We start from the raw sequence: 18,998 nt of genomic DNA, 5'->3' as shown, positions 1-18,998 counted from the left end.
GAACCTCTGGTCCCAAATCTTAATCCGGGCCTCTAGCCAGGCCAAGTATGTCTGGTCAACCCTGAAACGATCATCCCGCTAGTAATTTGTCCTAAGTCAAGTGGGCGGAATAGGTACAAGTTGCGGTCGACCAAACTGGCGAAGGACTAGCTCGGTGGCATGATGTTCGACAATATCGAGACATATCAATGGGACAAAAGAGCTCCACATAGCTCGGCCGCGGGAGCAATAATTAGGCAAACCATCTATGAGCGTGTCGCTGTATTGCCTCCATACAAACTATTAATTAAACACATGAATCGTGAGTAAACGCAATACATATAAAGCCGGGCCAAGTAAACCTAAGTATACATGTGCATGCACGCCTTCAAGCAAATCCAACAAATCCCTGTAATAGGGGAGATAATGTCGAGCCTCGACTAAGCGTCCGTAGCCTCGCCTATCAACCCACCTCCAAGCTAAACGGAGAAATGGTAGAGGTGGTGCATCAGGAGCGATGGTGGTAGAGGTGGCTGGAACTGCAGGAACCGCTCCTAGGCCCAAACCTAATATAGATTGCGAACGCAAAATTTAAGGTATGTTTTTACTATGTATGTTATAATCATGAAATGAATTGACTATGTTTTCACCTGCAGTATCGATAAAAATCCGGCAACGTCTCTCTGGGTACCCATGCACGCCTGACACATCTGCCTATACAGGTAACCTAGAACAGCTGCACCCCAGCTGTAACCAGGTAAATCATCTAGCCGCTCCAGATGATGTAGAAATCTCAAAATGACTAGGTTTCCCGAAGTGTTCGGTAACAGTACACCACCAAACATCAGTATCAGCAATAATCTCGTGTGCCGATCGATATCTTCCGGCAGTGAATCATCCGTAATATCCGCATCCATCGCCATCAGATGTTGCCGGACGGACGTCAGCTGCAAACGACTCACCCCATAAGCAGATGTGTCCGGCGGCGACCAAACTGGCTAAGGACTCGCTCGGTGGCATGATGCTCGACAATATCGAGACATATCAATGGGACGAAAGAGCTCCACATAGCTCGGCCGCGGGAGAAATAATTAGGCAAACCATCTATGAGTGTGTCGCTGTATTGCCTCCATACAAACTATTAATTAAACACATGAATCGTGAGTAAACGCAATACATATAAAGCCAGGCCAAGTAAACTTAAGTATACATGTGCATGCACTCTTCAAGCAAATCCAACAAATTCCTGTAATAGGGGAGATAATGTCGAGCCTCGACTAAGCGTCCGTAGCCTCGTATATCAACCCACCTCCAAGCTAAACGGAGAAACGGTGGAGGTGGTGCATCAGGAGCGATCGGTGGTAGAGGTGGCTGGAACTGCAGGAACCGCTCCTAGGCCCAAACCTAATATAGATTATGGACGTAAAATTTAAGGTATGTTTTTACTATGTATGTTATAATAATGAAATGAATTGACTATGTTTTCACCTGCAGTAGAGGTAAAAATCCGGCAACGTCTCTCTAGGTGCCCATGCACGCCTGACACATCTGCCTATATAGGTAACCTAGAACAGCTGCACCCCAACTGTAACCAGGAAAATCATCTAGTCGCTCCAGATGATGTAGAAATATCAAAATGACTAGGTTTTCCGAAGTGTTCGGTAACAGTACACCACCAAACATCAGTATCAGCAATAATCTCGTGTGCCGATCGATATCCTCCGGCGGTGAATCATCTGTAATCTCCGCATCCATCGCCGCCAGATGCTGCCGGATGGACGTCAGCTGCAAATGACTGACCCCACTCAATGCAATCTCCTCCGCTGGCTGGAAACCAGTGAGCTGCTGCAACATATGCAGATAATGCAATCCCCTATAGTCTCTAAGATCATGCGGGCAAGCTACAGGTAATCCATCAACCAACAGCCCGAAAAGAACCTCCACGTCCTCAAGCGTGATGGTAGCCTCGCCGATGGGTAGATGAAATGTGTGTGTATCCAGTCTCCACCGCTCTATCATAGCCATGATCAACGCCTAGTTGAACTGCAACTGGCCGATCTCTATGATCCTGTAGAAACCCGTATCCTGAAGGCGTCTAACTATACGAGGATGGAGTGGGTGGTCCCTAATGAACTCCCACATATCGTCTATACGTCTGGGGCGAAATATCTGGGACAAACATTGCCCATCCCAGATGTATGAAGACCTATGGTTGATCTGTAGCAACAGTAGCTCTCGAGATGCATGTCCGGGATGCACAGGGGGAACCTTCATGACGATGTTTGTAAATTGAACAATATTAATTAAAGTATTTTTCTTTTTAATTGCTTAACATCTTTAAATATATTGCAATATATTTTATATTAATATTTAATCGATATTTTTACTATATTATTATTTAGGTTGATATATTTTTTATATTATAATTTTATATGTTAATTTTTATTTTATATGTTAGTTTATTATTTTATATGTTAGTTTATTATTTTATATTTTAGTTTATTACTTTCTATGTTTGTTTCTTATTTTATATGTTTGTTTCTTATTTTATATGTTTGTTTATTATTTTATATGTTTTCTTTCTTACTCACCTATTTTTGAGTGTAATAGAATTAAATAATTAATTTTCATAACTATACATAATATAATTAATAAGTATTTATATAAAACTACTTAGTTTGACAAATATTGTTGTTTTTGTGTTATTTTCTTACATTTGTTGACTAAAATTCGAGAGAGTTTGTGTTTGAACTATCATCTTTTTTCAGATATTTTTGGGGTTAACAGATAATTAAATAATTAATTTCAATAACTACCAAGATACTATGCTATAGGGCACTACATTTTACTACGCCAAAGGACACTACATTAAAATTACAGGCACTACATTATAATTACGGGCACAACATAACACTAAAGGGCACTAAACAAAAATAAAGTCGCATATTAATATATGTACAACAATAAAATCTAAATAACATTAATTATTCATAAAATAACAACTTATGTATTTTACTAATCTTTGAGCACATAAATAATCTATTCCGGATAAAAAATAACAAATTAATTTAATCACAAAATAATCACGAAAATACATATACCACAGTAAAAAATAACTAATAAATATTTTTTATAACAACTAATAACATTAATTATTCATAAAATAACAATTTCTCTATTTTACTAATTATTTAGCACAAAGATAATCTAATCTGGATAAAAAATAACAAATTAATGAAATCACAAAACAATCACTAAAAAACATAGACCATAGTATAAAATAACTAATACGCATTTTTTATCATGAGTTTTAATAAAAAGTAAGTCGAAATACCTCGATTTATAATTTTTTGAAAGTTGAAGATTTGATGATTTGGGGGCCGCAACGAGCAAACCACTACGCGATAACACCTTAGATTCGGTGTTAGCTTGCTATAATACGGAGAAGATACACTTTTGTGGGACGTGTGGGCTCCACTGAGGTTTATTTTCTTTAAAAATGGAGGGGGACCACTGGAATGGGGAAAGGGGGAGGGCACTGGTTTTCTGGTCGGGGAAGATGGAAGCTCGCTTTTTTTATGTATGTGTAGTGCATGTATTCAATGCGCTATATTATAGCGCATTATATATGTGCGCTATACAACCCGTCTTTTTTTTTAGTTCAAATATAGCGCGATTATTTAGGGCGCTATACCTTAACGGACAAACATGCCGTTAAGGTATAACGCGGTGAATAACCGCGTTATATATAAAATAGTAGCCAATTTATTTTTTTACCTATTTGCGTTGCTTGAGTCCAAAAAAATTACACTTTGATTCCAGATTCTGCAAGGGTGTATATGTAGGAGGGTAAAGGTGACAGGCCACGAGGCATCTTCACTAAAATATACACATAGGAATTTCAGTGAATTGATATATAAGCCGGTGGCCCGGCAATAATATAATCAATGTTGATCCCTTGGTCAAAGGCCTAAGTGCCAGGTGACAAGGCCAATGTTCGAAACAGTTACCGTTATTTCTTATTTTTGTACACTTTTCACCCATGATTTTCACAAACCACTATTGTTTAGTGGTTATTAGCTAGTTGTAGCTATCATTTACTATTTTACTTCCTATAGATATGTTTTCAGTTTTTATAGAGTGTATTCGATATATTTAAGCTATTGTATTCATGAATACAGTAGCAAAACTCGGCATGAAACAGGGGAGTCCAGTTAGGCAATTATTGTATTTGACTATATTCGCGAGCTGTATTCGTAAATACAATAACGTAAATTGCGTAAATCGTGGTCTATTCAGCTGTTTTAAAATGCTAAGTGAATCAATTAACACAATAGACTCCTAATATAACTCAACTAACTCAATTATATCACCCAGAATCTGTATTTCATGCCGAATCTGTAGAATATTTTTTGCAGCCGAAAAATACAACAAAACAGAGCAATCTCAAAATTTTCAATCCTTCCTTTTTCTGTTGCTATCGTTTGTGGAAGTTCTGTTTTCAACCAATAAAATTCGAGATTCATACAATTATATACAAAAATCGGTATAATTTGATTTTACATATGGCAAGTTTAACCGTGCTGCTGCGTCATTCTGGCAAGTGGAACAGTGAGAGTAACTATGTCGATTATTCGATTGAGGGGATATTGATAAAGGAGTATGCGTCGTACAATGATTTGGTTGCTTCAATTTCGAAGCAACTCGACATAGATTTGTGCTCAAAGTCAATTAAAATTGAATACAAAGTAGATGAAAATTCCACGTCAATGGAAATACATAACGACATGGGTTACAGGGTGTATGTAGAGTTGAAAAAAGTGAACAGAGAATTCGGGATGTATCCTTTGTGCATAACAAATATTGACAAAAAAGTTGTAGCTGGAGGTAGTTTAATTCAAGGCGACCTTGTGCAAATTGACGAAGCAAATCAAAGGTGAAATTTTGATACAGATGATACACTTGCTATTGAGTCTGTCAATTCAGGCGAACCAATTGAGGTGTTCGAACTGAACACGGATTTGATTATTTTAAAAACTAATCAAAGAGAGGTTATGGCTGGACAAGTATATAAGGATAAGGCTACATTGAAACAGGTGATGGAGCATTATTCAATATCTGAAAGGTTTCAATTCCGGGTTGATAGGTCTAATGCTATAAGGTTTGAGTGTTCGTAATTACAACTTATTGAATATCATTTTATATTCAAATGTATGGTTATGTATTTTGAATGTGAAATTGTATATTGTTTTCATGGTAGAATTTGTATCTGTATTTAGATGTATTTAAATATATTTGAATGTATTTACATGACTTTAATTGTTATACTTATGAATAATTATGTATTTCAAATACATTTATTCATCTGTATTTTACTGATAAATATTTATTACAGTGACTTTCACTGGTTGTTCTTAGATGTATTTATACGTATTTAGATATATATATATATATATATATATATATATATATATATATATATAAAATTACAGTCGTATTCACATATATATGTGTGTATTTTGAATTTTTTGTATATTGTATTCATGGTAGCATTTTTAAATTGTATTTAGATGTATTTAGATATGTTTGGATGTATTTACATGACTTTCATTGTTACACTTATGAATTATTATGTATTTCAAATACATATATTCATCTGTATTTTACTGATAAATAGATATTACAGTGATTTTCGTTCTTTTTTTTTAGATGTATTTATACGTATTTAGATGTATATATATAATTACAGTCGTACTCATAGGTATATGTGTGTATTTTATAATAATGTATATATATATAACAATGTATTCACATGTATATGAGTGTATTTTTTAACAATTTATACTACTCATATATATTGCAAAAACATTATTTGCAGCTATACATTATTAGGTATGTCAGAGGATTATGAATTGAGATTTAAGGCTTCTAGCATTAACAAATCACAAATGTTCAAAGTGAGAGAGTTCAATGATAAGCATACATGTCCGTTGAAGGATAAGGTGTATGAGCAACGTCAAGCAAGTATTAGTGTTATTGATGGTATGATTAGGTCCAAGCTTACTAATCATAAGAGGAAATACACCCCAAAGGATATAATTGATGATGCGAAATCAGATTTTGGTGTAGATGTTAGTTATATGTTGGCGTGGCGGGCTAAAAAAAGGTAATGAATTTTTTGAGAGGTGAACCGGCTGATTCATACAATAAATTACAAGGGTACCTTTATACAATGGATATGAAATATCTTGGTTCGCACATTAGAATGGTAAGCACGTTGGATGGCGCATGTGAGTATGGGGATTATAATAAAATTTGTTAATTTTACTACGTATTAGAGATTGAAATACATATTTTTAATATGTACGCAATTGTATTTACAGGTCATATACTGCCACTAGCATATGGTGTTATTAATTCAGAGAACGATGTTGCTTGGTCGTGGTTCTTTGAGCAATTCAAGGAAGCACATGGTGAGATGGAAAACATGTGCATCGTTTCAGATAGGAATGAGAATATCATCAAATCTGTATCGAGAGTGTATCAAACAATACCACATTTTGCTTGTATATGGCATCTATGGAACAACGTATATAAGAAATTCAAAAAGAGTCATTCAAAGTTGAGTGAGATATACTTCTCGATGGCAAAAGCATACACACAGGCTGAATTTGATAGTCTAATGGAGAAGGTAGATATTAGGGTGAAAGAATACTTGAAATTAGCTGGATACGAAAATTGGGCTAGGTTGTATGCACATGTTAACAGGGGATGGACCATGACGTCAAATATTGATGAGTCAATCAATGCCGCACTTGTGTCAGCAAGAGAATTACCAATATACGACTTCCTCGAAGAAGTTAGGAAGATGTTTGGACGTTAGAATTGTAACAATCGGAAAGAAGCTTAACACACGTACATAATGATTGGAAACAAATACCAGGAGATTCTTACTTTGAATGAGGCAATGTCTACACATATGACTGTAAGTTTTTTTTTAAAGTCATTGTATCATGTATTTAGGCCTGGTACAAGGTGTATTTATTTCTGATACAATTTCTACTATTCAAATACAGAATGCTCATTGTATTATAGCAGTTGTGCATGCTTTCTGTTTTATGAAATGTTTAAAAAACTGATCATTATATGTATATATTACTTGTTTATACATTTTCATTTCATTGGTTAAATTTAATGGTTTTGTTTCTAACCATATGCATTTCCTAGGCAGATAGTCTATATGTTACTGTATATCACTATATTCATCAGTTAAAATGTCATCATCTTTAATATTCTGCCAGCCTAATGTCACGACCCGAAATTCCCACCTTCAAAACCGTGATGGCGCCTAAGATTTCACTTTCTAGGCAAGCCAACGTTAGAATAACATTATACATTTTTAAAATAATTTTAAGTTTATTAATAACAAGGAAGCAAATGCGGAAGCAATTTTGAAATAATCCATAATAATAACGATGTCTAAATACCATCCCAGAATTGGTGTCACAAGTGCACGAGCTTCTAGAATAAATAGAATTAAAGGTCTGAATAATATAAAGCTGTCTGGAAATAAACACACAGCTAAAGTACAATAGACGGGGACTTCAGAACTGCGGACGCCATGCCGTTATACCTCAAGTCTCCTCCGAGTAGCTAAAATCCGAGCAAAATTATGGTACGCTGCTGGGACCAACTCCAAAATCTGCATAAGAAGTGCAGAGTGTAGTATCAGTACAACCGACCCCATGTACTGGTAAGTGCTGAGTCTAACCTCGACGAAGTAGTGACGAGGCTAAGGTGGTTCACTTACATTAACATGTACGCAATATTAGTAACAACAACAATAATAGGAATAAATCAGGTAATTCATTTATAATAATTGAAGGCAAATCAGCAGTCATAACCAATTATCATTTCCATTATTTCTGTTGCAGCGTGCAACCCGCTCTCACAATATATTGACTTTTTAATAAGTCTGTTGCGGCGTGCAACCCGATCCTCCAATATTGACTTTTTAATAAGTCTATTGCAGCGTGCAACCCGATTCTCCAATATTGATTTTTAATAAGTCTGTTGCGGCGTGCAACCCGATCCTCCAATATTGACTTTTAATAAGTCTGTTGCGGCATGCAACCCGATCCTCCAATATTGACTTTTAATAAGTCTGTTGCGGCGTGAAACTCAATCCTCCAATATTGACTTTTTAAGAAGTCTGTTGCGGCGTGCAACCCGATCCTCCAATATTTTCACTTACCAATCAATTCTTATAGAAGAAATTACCCAATAAACGCAACAATTAATATAAAAATCATAAGACAACAAGCATACAATAATTATGATTTAATTATGAAGCAACCAATGACAAATAACAATTATTATGGAAATCAGGGAGCAAATAGGCAGTTTAATATTTAATATGCTAAATGTCAAATAACAATTAAGGCACATAATTCAAATAACATGTAACAATTAATGCAGGAATTCAAGAATTAATATTTGACAAAGAATGAGAGAGAAATAATTATTATAATAATTAATTTATGATTAAAAATAATTCATGATTTTTCAAGTAAGCTGGCAAACAATTAATTTGACGACGTATAGACACTCGTCACCTCGCCTATACGTCGTTTACAAGCAATTCACATAACAAACAATTTAAGGGTTCTATTCCCTCAAGTCAAGGTTAACCCCGACACTTACCTCGCTTTGCAAATTCCAATCAATTATTCAACCACAGCTTTTTCTTTTAAATTTGCCTCCGAAATCTTCAAATCTATTCACAAATAATTCGATATATTCAATACGAATTATAGGAATTAATTCCATATGAATTTATAAATTTTCCGGATAAAAATCCAAAATTCATTAAAATATTTGGCTGTGGGACCCACGTCTCAAATACCGGAAAAACTCACAAAATCCGAACACTTGTTCCGATACAAGTTCAACCATACTAAATTTGTCCGATCCCGATATCAAATGGATCTTCAAATCTTAAATTTTGATTTTTGGAAAGTTTTACAAAAATTCCAATTTCTTCCATCTAAATCCGAAATAAATGATGAATATAGACATGTATTTGTGAAATATAAACACTTTATGATAAAGAACACTTACCCAGTTCAAAGTCATGAAAATTTCCCTTGAAATCGCCCAAATCCGAGACTTAAAACTCCAAAATGAGTAAAAATGGCTAAGACCCGATTTTTATGTATTCTGCCCAGCATTTTCGCATCTGCGGTGCCTGGGCTCGCACATGCGAGCTCGCATCTGCGAGAAAAGGCTGCCAGGTGAGGTTCCGCATCTGCGGACAAAATGTCGCACCTACGACGTCCGCATCAGCGCACAAGGGCCGCACCTGCGAAGGCCGCATCTGCGATCCAAGTCTCACTTTTGCGAGCACGCACCTGCGGTCAAAAATCCGCAGGTGCGATTATAACAGAAGGCAGAAATACATATTTTGCTTAAGTCCAATTCTTGATATTATATTGTATTTTGATTTTAATCAGATGTTAGGTGTTGTTAGGTGAGATCCATAAAGCTCATATTTATAGTGCCTTCAATGCTTAGGGTTCCAATAGATTCTAATAGTGAGTGGAAGATGACGATGAGTTGATGATGTGAGCATAATCGGGTTAAATCAGAAAGAACAAAGGGAAAATAGATGAAGGAGTTTTGCCTAGGCGTGTGAGGATCAAGATCGATCATGGATGAGCAAAATCCATCCGCTAAGACTCCAATGTCCAGAGGTCAGTGCATTTGACCTCTGGACATCGAATACTCATGATGAAATTCTGAGAAATCATCATGTGTGCTCCGATTTAATGGAGCATAGAAATCAGATGATTTGTGGTTTTCCCCTTCGAGCTTAAGGTTTCAGGTTTGGGCATTTCAAATTTATCGGTGGAAAGGGAAAGAAATCAACGAGAATCATGGCAAACAGGGGCAAGATGGATGATTCAGGGTTGATTTTGTTGACCTTGTACGAATTTCTACAAGGTATCGTTACTGATGGGGTTAAGCGGATGGGAGAAAAGAGAACGAAAGGGGAAAGAGGGCGGCTGTGTCACAAGAAAAATTATTAGGGTTTCTGTGGGTTAGGAGGCCGTCTCTAGGGATAATCTTAAGGGAAGGGATCTGGGCCGTTGATCTTTTAGATCAATTGTCCGGATAATTTAGAGATTAAAGAGTTTTAGCGAGACAAAATGGGAACCATTGGATCTTTGTAATCCAACGGCTGTGATAATGTTCGGTAGGAGGTTTAAAATTAAAAGAAAAACGGGAATAAACGTAGATCGTTGATGGTTTGGATCAACGACTCAGACGATTTGTGTTTGTTTTGTGTGTGCTAAAGATGGGTGACGTGGCGTAATGCTATTGGCATAAAAGGAGTGGCATGGATTGCCAAGATGGATTTGAGGGGTTGTTTGGACTGGGGTTAATTCCGAATTGGGCTTGGTTATTGGGCTAAGATTGATTTTAATGATAGCCACTTTGTGTTTGATTAAGTTATTGCAATTGTATCCTTTTAGATCTTAATCCTTTTGAAATTGATTTAAATAAACTTAATTATTTTCAATAAAATGTAGTAAAAATTATAGTTATCAAATACACTACTAATTATTACAATTAATTATTTGTAAAAATACTTTGTCTCCTAAATTATAATACTAATTTCAAATTATTAACACAGTAGTCTAATTAACTAGAAATTAACGAATAAGTCATTAAATTAATTATGAAGCCTATGTAATATATATAAAGGCTATTTTAATAATCTTATAACAGTAAGTATGATATATTTTATAATTATAATACTAAATCATTGATTTCAACACTATTAATACTTAATTAATTTTGTAAAATAGGTATTATTGATTAAAATATTTTCAAAACACTCATTGAAAATTATTAAGTATAAATAAATTAGTTTTAAAAGGGAGAGTCAAAATTGGTCGTCAAGAGATGCACCTCTTTAACCAGAGACGATAAGAGAGTTTGTGGGTAAAGAAATTAAACCAAGGCCAATTTTGTCCTGACTTTAGGCATATATTGCAGGAATGGCATGTAGATTAAGGAAGATTATGAGTTTAAGAAAGATTCCAGGAGGATTTTGGGGAGTTGGGGCCGAATTCTGGCTTTGAATTGCTTACATACCTCGGGCTTAACGAGGATCAGGACTCATGTAGTTTTAGAGTAAAGATTTGAGAAGGTGATGCTCGCAGGAATTGCCCCAGTATTGTATTATGACGATAATGCGAGGCGGAAGACTAGGTACCCATGATAGCTTTGAGTTGCGGCTTGATTTGAAAGATTTGAAGAATTAGAGTTCCATTGATTGCATTTTGAGTTTGATCTCGGATCCTTGGCTTGCTTATGAGTTTGTTGTCCCTCGTAGCATTGTAGCTTAGTTTCCTATTTAGAAGGAGTTCCAAGTTGCGATGTATGTTCCTGCAAAAAACAAAATTCACACATACCCATATATTGTAGTGCAAAATATGTAAAGATGTGATGTAAATGATGTTATTTCGGATTGGGATGATGGGTTACTTGAATTTGACTCTATTATTAGCCGGATTGTGTACCATTCTGCAATTGTTAGAGCATTAAGTCTCCTCGTGTTGGGAATATCTCCGCGTGATAGGAGTTGTTGACTTGTAATGTAGAATGCATCTTCGATTGATGGGAGAAGTTGCATTTAAATATAAAGTATCTCCGCGTGATGGGAGTGATGGCATAAAAATGTAAAGTATCTCACCGCGATGGGAGTTTCTGACTTGAAAAGGTGTAATCATGCATGTAAGCTGCATGAGAAAAACATCCAAGCATTCGAAATAACAATAAATAAATAAGGAGCATGCCCAAAAGGTACTCTTCATTGCGTAACTAAATTGCGGTAGTCCATTGGCAAAATGTTGGTGATGAGGTTTGCAGTTATCTACTCTAATCTCCGATGTGGTAGAGTGGCGGTGTGGAATTCTCTCGTTGGAGAAATGAACAGTTTTTCTATATACAGTGCTTCGATTGGAGAAATCGAACAGTTTGCTATATACGGGGCTTCGGTTGGTGAAGTCGATAGCTCGATTTGTACAGGGCGCTAGGACTGATTGAAATGACGATTTGCTCTTTACAGGGCTTCAATTGGTGAAGCCGACGACTCGATTTAATACAGGGCGCTCCGATTGATTGGGCGGATGATTTGCTATATACCATATGCTCAGGTTGGTTGAGCAGACGATTTTCTATATATAACATGCTTGCCTGCATCAGCGGCCTGGTTTCGAGATACCTGCAAAGGATCTTAGAGTTAGTTTTAGTTGTATGTAAGGGAAAATTTTAAATAAGGAAAGAGGGATGATAGTTATGAGAAAGTGGCAGATCCGTCATTTGTCCCAGTGCATTCCAGCATTTCTTTATGTCATGTTAGCCCTGCATTCAAACAAGGGGGTGTTGGTTTATGTCGGCCGTAGTCCTGGCTTTGCCCCGATCCTAATGAGGTTACGCCATGAATTTTGCTAGGTGGAACGGATTATGACATTTTTAGAAAACATTTTGAAAATCTTTTATCTTATGGAAAATGTCGTTGTTCCTGATTATGACATGTTTAGGAAGTCCCTCATGCACTAACGTCATTTCGGGAAGACTTTGTCTTATCCATGTCGATCCTCTAAGATTCTTATGATGGCATGGATTCTTGCCGGTACGATTGCGTCATAATCTAAACTACTGCATTACAAAGGTTTTCTAGGATTATTAGCGAACCATTTCAGTTTGCCTACGTATCCAAAATGGAATCAGGTCTGAACGTAGTTCATGGGTAATGATAAAGAAAATATTATGATGATGTCCGAGCCAGACTCAGGCAACCTACGTATCTAAATGGAATCAAGTCAAAACGTAGTTCGATTACAATAGATGCAAAATGATGATATTGAAAATGAAGTGGCCTAGTCTGACTCAGATTGCCTAAGTATCCAAATGGAATCAGGCCAGAACATAGTTAGATTACAAAATATGACTGAATCCGATGAGGATTGACTACGTATTTCTTCCAAATGAAATCAAGTCGTGTCACAGTTTCAAGTACAATGATATTTGGATCTTCTATTACAAAAGAAATAGGAGAGAGATAAACTGAACACTATGTGGTTTGCCTACGTATCCCTCCGTGGGAAGTCAAGTAGAGTGTAGTTCTGTTATAACCAAAACCTAACTCTATTGTCTTCAAACGTCGTATCTCTTAATTGTGTCGGAGTTGAAAGGCTTCCGGTTGACTCTTCCATCCATCTCTCCAAGACCAGAGCTCCTCCCGACAACACTCGATGGACCACCTAAGGACCTTGCTAATTCGGTGTGAACTTTCCTTTGGCTTCTTCTTGATGAGGGAATATGTTCTATAAAACCATCTGCCCCGATATGAACTGGGAGGCTTCACCCTTTTGTTGCATGCACTGGCCATCCTATTTTGATACAGCTGACCACGGCATACCGCATCCATTCTCTTCTTGTCGATGGCCTAACTCGTATCCATTTTGCATCGCCTAACTTGGATTCTTGAATGACACTTAAAGATGGTATCTCGACCTCTACGGGTATCACAGCGTCGGTGCCATATTCCAACATGTATGGCGTTGCCAAAGTGGATGTCTTCATGGTGGTCAGATAAATCAATAAAGCGAATGATAATTTTCGTGCCATTGCCTATGATTGTCCACTATCTTTCATAGAATCCATTTGATGTTTTTGTTTGCCGCTTCAACTACTCCATTCATTTGCGGTTTGTAGGCTGTAGAGTTACGGTAGACAATTCTAAACTTCTAGCAAACTTCCCTCATGAGATCACTGTTGAGGTTAGTTGCAATATTAGTTATGATTGACTGGGGTATCCCAAACTGGTAAACTATGTTGTTAGGGACGGAATCCGCCACTACTTTCTTTGTAATGGCCTTCTATGTAGAAGCTTTGACCCATTTAGTGAAGTAATCAATTGCTACCAAGATGGAAAGGTGCACATTTGATGCAGCGGGCTCTATTAGTCCGATTACGTCTATGCCCCAAGCAGCAAACAGCCAGGGCGTGCCCATTACGTTCAGCTCATTACGCGGAACCCAGATGAAATCCCCCTGGATCTGGCCCTGGTGACATTTCTGCACATAGCGGATACTATCTCTTTCTATGGTCATCCAAAAGTATCCAACTCATAAAATCTTCTTGGCTAAGGTGAAGTTGTTCATGTGGGGCCTGCACATCCCTGCATGTATTTCTTCAAGCAGTCTAGTTGCTTCAGCGACATCTACAAATCATAACAGTCCCAAGTCTGGCGTCCTCGTATACAGGACTTCCCCGTTGAGGAAAAAGTGATTTTCCAGCCTTCTGAGTGCTCTCTTATGACAATTAGTAGCATTTTGTGGGTACTCGCTCGATTCAAGAAATCCTTTGATGTCATAGTACCATGGCTTACCATCTGGCTCCTCTTTTATATGAAAACAATATGCATGTTGATGTCTAATCTCTATCTCATCAGGGTCGATGTAATTCTTATATGGATGTCAAATCATGGATAACAAAGTTTCAAGAGCGTTGGCAAACTCGTTCTGGATCATGGGAATGTGCTTTAACTCGATGGTTGTGAACTTCTTTCATAAATCTTTTACACAGTGCTTGTATGGAAAGATCCTGACGTTCTTGGAATTCCATTATCCTTGAACTTGATGTATTAATAGATCAGAGTCCCATATGACCAAAAGCTCCTTGATATTCACGTCAACCACCATCCTGATCTCGAGGATGCATGCTTCAACTCGGCCATATTATTGGTGCAAGGAACCTTATCTTTGCTGATGCGGGACAATACTATCCTGATTTCGAAATTAGGACTGCCCCAATTCCTACTCCTTTGAAATTTTCTGCTCCGTCGAAGAACATTCTCAACCCTAGGTATGACTCTACAATATCTTCTCCAGTGAACAACACCTCTTCGTTTGGGAAGTACGTAGTGAGTAGCTCATAATCCTTGTCCATTGGATTCTCTGCAAGGTGATCAGCCAAGGCTTGTCCTTTGACGGCCTTCTATGTTTTGTACATAATGTCAAATTCGCTGCGAAGAATCTGCCATTTGGCCAGCTTTCCTGTAGGCATCGCCTTCTGAAAGATATACTTGAGTAGGTCGAGTTGGGATATTAAATGTGTGGTGTCTGCTGACATGTAGTGCCTCAATTTCTGGGCAATCCAAGTCAAGGCACAACAAGTGCGCTCTATCAGAGTGTATTTGGCCTCGCATACAGCCTCTTGCATAAATGTAGGGTAAAGCTGCGTACTATAGACTCTTGTGGCCCGGCCCTTCCCCGGACCGCACGCATAGCGGGAGCTAGTTCATCGGGATGCCCTTTTTATGGTGTGAACTTCTTGCTTAAGTAATAGATGGCCTGCTCCTTTCTTCCGGTCTAATCGTGTTATCCTAACACGCATCCAAATGCATTATCCAAGACCGAAAGATATAACAACAGTGGAACACCGGGCTCGAGAGGAACCAACACTGGTGGATTTGACAACTACTCCTTAATTTTGCTGAAGGCTTTGTAAACACTCTTCTGTCCATTTTGTAGCAACATCCTACTTCAGCAGCTTGAAGAAAGGTTCACAAATTACTGTGGACTGAGCTATGAAATGGCTGATGTAATTCATTCTACCAAGGAAACTCATCATATCCTTCTTGCTCTTGGGTGGTGGCAACTCTTGAATGGTTTTGATTTTTGAAGGATCCATTTATATCCCTTGCTTACAATGAAACCTTGCAATTTTCCAGCAGGGACTCCGAATGCGCATTTTGCAGGGTTCAACTTCAAACTTACCTACACAGGCATTTGAAAAACTTCTTTGGGTCATCCAGATGTTCTGAACTCCTTCGAGACTTAATGATGACATCATCCACATATACCTTGATCTCTTTGTGAATCATGTCGTGAAAGAGGGTTGTGATGGCCCTCAGGTAGGTAGTGCTAGTGTTTTTCAGGTTGCAGCATTACTCTATAGTATTAAAACCACAAGGCGTAGTGAACGCTGTCTTTTCTACATCTTTTTCATGCATCAGGATCTGATAGTACCCGGCGAAACAATCCACGAATGACTGCAGCTCATGCTTTGCGCAGTTGTCGATAAGGATATAAATATTTGGTAAAGGGAAATCGTCCTACGGGCTGGCCTTGTTAGGATCTTGATTATCCACACATATCCTGATTTTCCCATCCTTCTTCGGCACCGAGATGATATTTTCCAACCATGTGGGATAATTGGTGACCCTCACTACGTTCGCCTCTATTTGCTTGGTTACTTCTTATTTTATCCTCAAACTCAAGTTTGGTTTCACCTTTCTGGGTTTTTGTTTGACTGGCGGTCTAGCAGGATCGGTAGGCATTTGATGCGAAACGATGTTAGTGCTTAACCCAGGCATGTCATCATATGACCATGCAAACAAGTCAATGTATTGTTGGAGGAGCTCGACCAATTCTTCTTTTTGCTCTGCTTCCAAATGGATTCTGATCCGGGTTTCTTTCACGTCTTCTTCATTTCCCAGTTTACCACTTTTGTCTCTTCAATGTTAGGTTTTTTTTGGCTTTCCAACTGTTCGATCCCATATGGGAGATTGTCTAGCATCATGCTTTCATCGCATTCTTCATAATCTGGATCGCTTTTCTCAAGGGTTTAGTTACATGTCGTAATCGCGGAACGCGAGTTTGATTACTGAAAAGAAAAACTAAGTATAAATGAAGCTATATATAAATTTACAAACAATTTTAAGAAAGCACTTCTTTTTATTTCATCAAAGAGGAACGTCTAAGAGTTCAAAGAGGCGAATGACAAAAAGGTACATACACAGTTCAAGCCTAAATTGACCGTGCGATCTTTACAAAAGTTTTACAAGTCCACACTACCAAGACTCCTAGCGAACCAAACATGGGCTTCAGTCTAGCTTTGCAAATCCTCTCCTAGTTCGGCATTCAGAATGGTCAGTGTATTGGTATCGACTTTGTCACAGAATTCCTCGATCATGGTCACAAATAGCCTTCCCATTGCATCAATGATGTTGTCCTGACCCAGACCTGAATCACACTCTGGCACAAAAGCTTTCTTCCCAAAGCTATCGGTACAAGTCTTCCCAGTCGGAGGCTGATATACCTTATGCTGGCTCTACCTTTCTGCCCACTCGAATCAATCAACTCTGTTAGCCCATCTGATCAGGCTCCAAGCCTGGTCCCTGGTCTGTATCCATACTTCATCATTTCTCTAATGTCCATCTTTGATCTCTGTGGTGACTGCATCCCCAGGTTTTGCTCGGTATCTTCTATTTTCGTTGTCTGCATGATCTCAACTGCATGCAAAGAGACCTCGTCTAATCCTTCTAAGAACGGAACTGCATGTTCCAGATAAGTTGATTGGATCCATTCGTCATGGATTACAATATCTTAGCAAGCCCACTCGAACTGCATGCACTGGTGTAGGGTATGCGGGACTACCCCTGCCATGTGTATCCAAGGTCTTCCTAGCAACAGGTTGTATGAACATGAAATATCCATCACTTCGAATAGTATGGGAAACTCAACTGGTCTAATTTGCAGGGCCAAATAGATTTCTCCAATGATGTCCTTCTGTGACCCGTCAAAATCCCTTACCCTCATATGACTTTCCTTTACTTCTCTCAGATGAATACCCAACTCTCATAGGGTAGAGAGCGGGCACATACTGACTTTTGATCCCCCATCAAGGAGTACTCTGGACACTAACTTATCTCTGTATTTGACGGTGATGCATAAAGATTTGTTGTCTATAGGAAGTTCATCTCTTCGGAAAATGATCATATTTGCTTAACCATCTTACTGATGGTTGTTGCTAGTGCCTCACTGGTGGTGTTGCTCGGCACACTCACCCCACTTAATACTTTCATCAGGGCATCTTTATGACTGTCAGAACTCATTAATAGATCCATGATTGATATTTGTGCTGGGGTTTTCTTTAATAGTTACTCCATGGAGTATTCTCTGGTTGACATCCTCTTCCAAAACTTGGCATCCTCTGGATCTGTTATATTCCTTCTCTGAATCGGTTCCTTTCTTAAATTTCCTCGGTTTACATCCTCATGAGCACAACACCTCTCTGACCTGGTCATTCTATGAGCCGCTGCGGAATTCATCATCTTGGCATTCCCTTTCTGCTAATATGACCACAGGACTGTCTTGTATTCCTGATCCACTTCATCCCTAATATCAGCAGTTGACTATTACTGGTAAGTCGGGACCATCACTGTAGGTTTTAACTACACTATGATCATCGAAGCCCTTCGAGGTGGAGCCTTCACAGCCTTAGCATTCCCTAATGTGATGATGGTTCCTTTCAGATCATATTCTTCATCCAGTGTGATCATATTAGCTCCTTGATTCAGGTGGTTTGGCAGCGGGTTGGGTTCACATTGGGCGAAGCTGGGGTGCAATGAATGGCTCCACTTTTGATCAGTAACTCATCCAGTGTGATCATATTAGAGTACAGTTTGGTTTCATCAAAGTATTTTGAAGGATACTCAGGAACCCTTCCTTCTATTAGATGTTTCAAGCCTGCTCTCCTCAGTTTTTCAAACAGTTGAGCCAAAGGTTCAGCAATCGATGTGTAGTTTCTGGGACCTATTTCTTCAGAATTTGGGCGAGGACGGGGTGCATATGTGGGTCGGTTTTGATGAGTGGTTATTTGAATTGGAGCATATGGTCGTGGTGCATTTGGATTTGTATGGGCGCGAGGTGGGTTATATTGAGGTTGGAAATTGTAGTGTGGTTGTGTGTTGTATATTGGAGCATAAGTAGGTGGGTGTGGGGAATGGGTATTTGGAGACCAAGAGGTGTTTCCATGGTGTGGATTGGCCTGGTATTTGGGAATAATTGTTGATACCTCTTCCTTTTTCTTCTTTCAGCTTCGTATTGAATCGGATTGGATTTCTTTTCTAGTTGCTTGCAATGCGGCCATAGATTCTA

The 18,998-nt window shown here is 38.2% G+C and overlaps 1 protein-coding gene across 1 annotated transcript; it reads right to left on the bottom strand.

The window, feature by feature from the left end:
* Window positions 1–1,500: 1,500 nt before the first annotated feature.
* LOC104103027 (protein MAIN-LIKE 2-like) lies at window positions 1,501–2,004 on the bottom strand. Its single transcript, XM_009610894.1, has one exon. The coding sequence runs from the start codon at window positions 2,002–2,004 to the stop codon at window positions 1,501–1,503; it is 504 nt and encodes a 167-aa protein (XP_009609189.1).
* Between the last annotated feature and the right edge of the window lie 16,994 nt (window positions 2,005–18,998).

The sequence above is a fragment of the Nicotiana tomentosiformis genome, chromosome 8, assembly GCF_000390325.3.
Source record: "Nicotiana tomentosiformis chromosome 8, ASM39032v3, whole genome shotgun sequence".
NCBI classification, from domain to species: Eukaryota; Viridiplantae; Streptophyta; class Magnoliopsida; order Solanales; family Solanaceae; genus Nicotiana; species Nicotiana tomentosiformis.
The sequence above is the reverse complement of the archived record's forward strand: the minus strand, read 5'-3'. Positions and strand labels throughout refer to the sequence as shown.